The 6,351-nt window shown below is 31.7% G+C and overlaps 1 protein-coding gene across 1 annotated transcript; it reads left to right on the top strand.

The window, feature by feature from the left end:
• The first annotated feature begins 292 nt into the window (after positions 1-292).
• LOC107845145 (zinc finger protein GIS) lies at positions 293-1,333 on the top strand. Its single transcript, XM_047397399.1, has one exon. It carries the CDS (start codon positions 582-584, stop codon positions 1,215-1,217), a length of 636 nt encoding a protein of 211 aa, XP_047253355.1. The 5' UTR covers positions 293-581; the 3' UTR covers positions 1,218-1,333.
• Positions 1,334-6,351: the final 5,018 nt, after the last annotated feature.

The following is a 6,351-nucleotide window of genomic DNA, read 5'->3' on the forward strand; positions in this document are numbered from 1 at the left end:
ATCTAGAGCATATATGGACGGTATATATAAAAGATAAGTATCCAATATCGAGCAAATAATGTGTTAGGATCGAGCATTCACCATCATGTCAAAAACTATATCTGATAGAAAAGACACAACTTTATTTCTTAACTTAGTCCATCAAGCAAGCGTCACGTTTGATCGTGACTCTAATTCGGGTCACGTCAACCCCTCGTGGGCCTATTTATAGATAGGATAATGGTGTTACTCAACGTACACAATGAGTTGGGATGAGTCTAAACATGAGTCCAATACATAAATCCACTTGTCACTAGCCTTTTGTTCAGAAACCCTAACATCAATTAATATCAATTTGTTGAACTAGATTTCTCCAAGATTCTTGATTGGTATATTGTCTGGTTACCATGAACATAAATTAATACATTGAAAAGCCAGTTCCAAATTAATACCATATATCTGACCACTTCTTTCAATATATATCAAGTCCCACCCCCAAAAATATACACAACACATATAATATATACTTCTCTCTTCTCTAAACCCTTTTATTTATCCTCCTTGTTATCTCTTATCTACATTGAAAACAACACAAAAATTTCATGGAGAGAACTAGTGATAGAGAAACTCAAGATTTGATGAATGTAGAGTCCTTCTCTCAACTTCCCTTTATTAGACCAACAAAAGAAAAAACAGCCATTAGGCTTTTTGGCAAAGAATTATCAGGTACTACTACTACTACAACTCCTCGTCATGAAGAAACAACAGATAATAACAGAAAATTCGAATGCCAGTATTGTTGCAGGAACTTCCCAACTTCACAAGCCCTAGGTGGACATCAAAACGCGCACAAAAGAGAGCGTCAACATGCTAAAAGAGCTCAGTATGCAAAGTATCAGTACAACGCGTATTTTCACTCGCCATTAGACATTGCTAGTAGTATTACTAGTAATGGATTTTACGCGAGCCATGTGAATAATAATGGCCGTAGTAGCCATTATTTTTCACATCAAACTCGCGATATAAATGAAAGTCGTTCATTGGGGTTATGGAGAGTACCTGCAACTCATCATGTTCATCATAGTACTAGTAATTCTTATTCTAATTTTGTAAGACCAGGGTATGTTAATGGAGATTGGAAGAAGAACACAAATAGCTCAATATCTGTTAGCAGATTTGGTTATGAATTGAAGGAAGGAGCTCATCAAGATCATGTGAGTTTAGATCTACACTTGTAAAGACAATCATCCTAGCTATATAGTAGTACTCTGGCTCGGTTTCAATTTGTTTGTTTTACTTTAAGAATGTCATGATCTTTTCTCTAATTTGACAACTCTTCGATTTCAACATCTCACCTGACATGTTTAAGATCACAAGATTAGAGGATATTTCGACATGTTATACATATGTTTAGTTTAAGTCCATTACTTTCTCAAATTCCATGTCAGGTCATACTAAGACAAATAATTAACAAATTAAAACGGAGGGAGGAATAATTGTTTTTATAGAGGTGTCGATCGATGTATGAGTTTGTACATTACAATAATTTGTTGTCTTCGATCAACACATATATAACTATTAATTTCAACATTTTAAGTTTTTCAATAGTTCTTTCTGAGATTAAGTTTATACACAATTAATACAATTAATTTTTTTTTAAAATATTTATAGACAAGTTGAATGGTGTCGACCGACATTCCTTCGTCGGAAAATTACGCTATATAGTTAGGTAAAAATAGTTATTTCTCATGTTATATATTAATATTGACATCTCTTGACTTCTTCGTGAATTTACTTCTTTATATTCTAATACTCTTTAGTGAAAATTTTGACTTGATCACTACACCGACATATTTCTTTAAGAGTAGGCTCTCTTTTCTAGGAGCTCATAGGAATGTATAGTGAACTTACATAGTTTACTTTCTTTCCTTCTTTCATAATCTCGAGAGCAAAATGTGTCTCTCACATGCAAAGTGTGGTCACTCAAACATTTTCGTCAAACAATTTTATTATATAATATTGCATATACCGATTAAAAGTAATTTTTTAGATATATATACTAAAGTTTTGAGCTTGTCTTAGAAAAATTTCTAACTTCGACACTGAAGACGGGTACAAATAAATTTTCTATATTCTCTAGTTCATATAATATGCTGGGTAGATTTTCAAACAAAAGAGGAAATTTAAAATTTAAACAACCAATCAGGACCACCACTAACTCTTCTTTGGTAAGTCTTTTTCCAGAAATTTTAGAAAGCAAATTAAGAAAAAGACCAGTAATGAAAGTCTATGCACTCATTCTGACTTATCTTTTTCTCTATTTCTGTATGCCAATATAAAAAAAAATGTATAATTATTTGAAAGTGACTATATACAATCTTTTCTGAGTTAGTTCTCAAGAAATTTAACCCCACTTCATACATGCAACTCCCATTGTCTCGTCAATTTATTTGGCTTGATTCTGAGTATGATGAAGGTTAAACTAATTATTACTAATGTTTGGTGTGAGTTCAAAGATAAAATTTTAAAATTTTTGAAAATAAAATTACATATTTAAAAATCAATATATATATAAACAGACTCGATCATATATAGTAATTAGGACAAGCAAATTGAAATCGGGATCGAGGGACTAATTTATAACCCATATATGCATCTGCTTCTTTTGAGATATTGTGCTAGTTTTTTAAAAATGTCTGGCCATTATTATGATTAAGCATATTCAAGCACACGTGTTTTTTTTTTTTTTTTTTTTGTATTGTGTTTGGCCCAAGTTTTGACTAAAGTTTTAAAGCATAAGACTAATCTGAAAATTTTTAATTTAATTATATCGTAAATTAACACCCTCACATGTCACCTATTCTCTTTTGTCATGAGCCTAAGTACATTTAAATTTATTTGATAATAACATTAAAAAGAGCAAGGAATGCAACATATATATACATACAAAATCAAGGGGGGGATATTAAAGGTGAATAAAAAAAGAAGGCCAAACTTTTTTGTTTAGGGTGGTCGAGTTGATACAACATGTGATATTTTATGAGGGAAGTTAGTGATATATCAACTTTCCTTATCAACGTTTTTATAGTCGAGCTCGTCACATCAGACCTACCTAGTACAATTTACATCTCATCATGTGTGATTTGTGAACTGTTGCACGGGACCAAGTTAGGGTTGCATGTTCTAACAAAACACAACTTACATAGATGGTACTGGTAATAGAAAAACATGTGATTCTGCTTCAGGACGTACATGTACATTATATTATATTTGTGGACAAGTTAATTAGAAGCTTCTCAAAATGCTATAAATAGAGGTACAGAAATAATGCATGTTAACTTGCTGCAACTCACATCACATCTAAAACATAGGACACTATATATAGACACACATGATTTTGAAGAATCCAATGTTATAGTATTGGGTTTATATATCTGAAATGCAGACATTCGCTCATCGTAGAGTATAAATTTATGTGTAAAAATTAACAATATATAGATATGAATTTATAACTTTAAAAATGTAATGAGTTTAACGATAATAATCTTAGGTGATGAACGTATAGAGTTTAAATAGTAAGATGAACTACTCCGTTTGCCATGTTATGATTTATGTAATACATTTTTTATTTTTAATTAATTTATTTTAAAAAGAATATCATCTCTATATTTTAAAATTCTCATCTTATCTTTGATGGGGTAATTTAGAGTCACACAAATATTTAAAGTTTATTTAATCATAAATTCAAAACCTTTTTTTTTAAAAAAAATCGATAAATATTGATTGATCGTATATTTCATTATAGTTCTATTATTCAGAATTTCAGATCAATATCTTTTTCTATTTGTATTTGATTTAATTGAATTTCCATATTATTTGAAGTTGAGATTAAATCTATGACTCGCGCTTAGATCAAAGGCAAACACTTAGCATTTACGATATGAACTACTAGAGTATCTAATATAATGTTTGCTTGTCATGCTTTCTCACCTCAACATCAATACATATTTATCAGTAAAATAATATCACATAAATTAAAACGGAGAAAGTAATCTATATGTAAGGAGATAACTTTCTCTTTCTATAGAGCTTAAGAGTATGTAATCATTGTGTCTTTAAACTCATGTAGGCTAGCTAGTCTAAGAAATTGCTAGCTTCTCTATATTTGGGAAAGAAATGGAACACTAGTTTAGGCCTATGATTGATAAGAGGTATAAAAAGGGCAACAATAAGGAAGAAGTGAATCTTATTTGAACTTATGAAGACATTGTACCTACATATTGGTTTTTCTTTGTTTCTCGTACATTTCAATATCTGTATTAAAATTTGATTAAATCTAGAGTCGTGCTATTTTGCCAATTTTAGGAGTGGTGCTTCCAACGGAATTTCAAACCCGAAATTGCTGATTAAAAATAGAAGAATTTCAATCATCTCATCACGTTCCCGTCGGTTTTACCTACATACAAATTTTTTTGTATTTCTCACTCAATATTTAGTATCTGCATTGAAACTCCTCTAAATTAGGAGTCGTGTTATTGTCGTGCCAATTTTAGGGGGTGGTGCTTCCAACGGGATTTTTCTCATTTCCTGTGGCTCAAACCCGAAATTGCTAATTAAAAATAGAAGAATTTCAATCATCTCATCACGTTCCCGTCGGTTTTACCTACATATGAGTTTTTTTGTGTTTCTCGCTCAATGTTTGGTATCTGCATTGAAATTTGATTAAATTTGAAGTTGCTTCATTGTCGAGACAAATTTCAGGGGGGTGACACTTCCAACATAATTTTTCTCATTTCCAATAGTTCAAACCCAAAATAGCTGATTAAGCATAAAAGAATTTCAATCATCTCACCACGCCCCGTCGATTTTACCTACATATTGCTCAATACAATCAATGCATGTACATGAAATAATTAATGACACTTTTCCCTAAGTCACCATCCTATGCTTTGGAGTTTGGACCACCTCTTTAGAGTTGTATTACATTTTTGTCTATTTCCAATCTTTCTCTTTCATTTGAAGTTTTGAACTAAGATACAATGTAAAAGTATTTTATGTTAAACCATTAGACAATAAATTTTTGGTATATTATGACATTAAGTTTAGTCTAATACCATAACAACCCCAACAATCCAATGGGTCCACTAGTAAATGCAACATGTTAGGACATTGAAATACATATAAGGACACAGATATATGTAAAAAGATGATAAAAGGGGGACAAAATGAACAAGTAATTTGAAAATTTGGATTTAGGACCACTGCCCACCAAAGAAGAAGAAAATGTTGGTGACAGTTTACACGTTGAAGATTCTTTTTAATAATTTCTTAATTTTATTTTAAAAAAAAAAAATTATACTCCCTTCGTTCACTTTACTTGTCAGCTTTGAATTTTACACACCCCTTAAAAAATAATAAGAGGGCATATCAAGTTGGTGGTTTGAGGTTCAATTCGAGGTTTCGGACACAGATTCTAAAGAATTTAATCGGAATAATACATCAATTTTGAAAAACGGTATTGAGGTCCAATTCCATCTTTTCTCCTTTTAATTTTTACATAATTATGAATGATTCGTGTTGTTTGACATGTTTGAATCTTCGTCGCGTGTTGGTTGATGTTTGAATTTGAATGTGAAAACTTGATTGGTGGATTGCGTATTGAATTGGTTTAATTATGTTGAGGATGGATTTGGGACGAAATTGAGAAATTGATAAAAAGGGTGAATTTAGATTAATGTTGGTTTGTTGTTGTTTTGCTTAATTCAGAATCAATATTAAGTCTGTGAATATAATAGTATCATGATAGGTCGAATTGGGTAGGCAAAAGTGTTTAGGTTCGGGTAGGCAAAATTTAGGAGTGATGTGTTTGTTGAATGTGTTGAATGTTTAAATGTGTGTTGAATGATTTCTAGTTTATCACATTTAATTCAAGTGTATTCATTTGGCCGGGGAATGCCCCGAAGTATCATGTACTTGAAGACGACGCACGATCAAGGCCCGAAACTCGGATGGAGAAAGCAATGGAATGTAGTTAGAATTAGCCTAGAATAGAGTAGGTTTATATTTCCGTATTTTTTATTTTTTTGAGACTGTATAATTGGACTGAACACTAAATTTTGGATTATTTTGTTTGGTTTTGTTTGATTGATTGTTGTGCGTGCTTTGTGTGGTTTATACAATCGTAGTATCAAATTAGCCGATATGCTCCACCAAGAGACCGTGGTCAAACTACGGGATCAAGGGGTGCCTAACACCTTCCCCTTGGTCAACAGAATTCCTTAGTCGGAATCTCTGTTTGTGGATCAGTTTTATAGAGTCAAAACCATTTTGAAAAAAGATATCCAAGGGTGACTTGGCACACCCAATTTATGC

The sequence above is a fragment of the Capsicum annuum genome, chromosome 10 (assembly GCF_002878395.1).
Source record: "Capsicum annuum cultivar UCD-10X-F1 chromosome 10, UCD10Xv1.1, whole genome shotgun sequence".
In the NCBI taxonomy this organism is placed as follows: domain Eukaryota; kingdom Viridiplantae; phylum Streptophyta; class Magnoliopsida; order Solanales; family Solanaceae; genus Capsicum; species Capsicum annuum.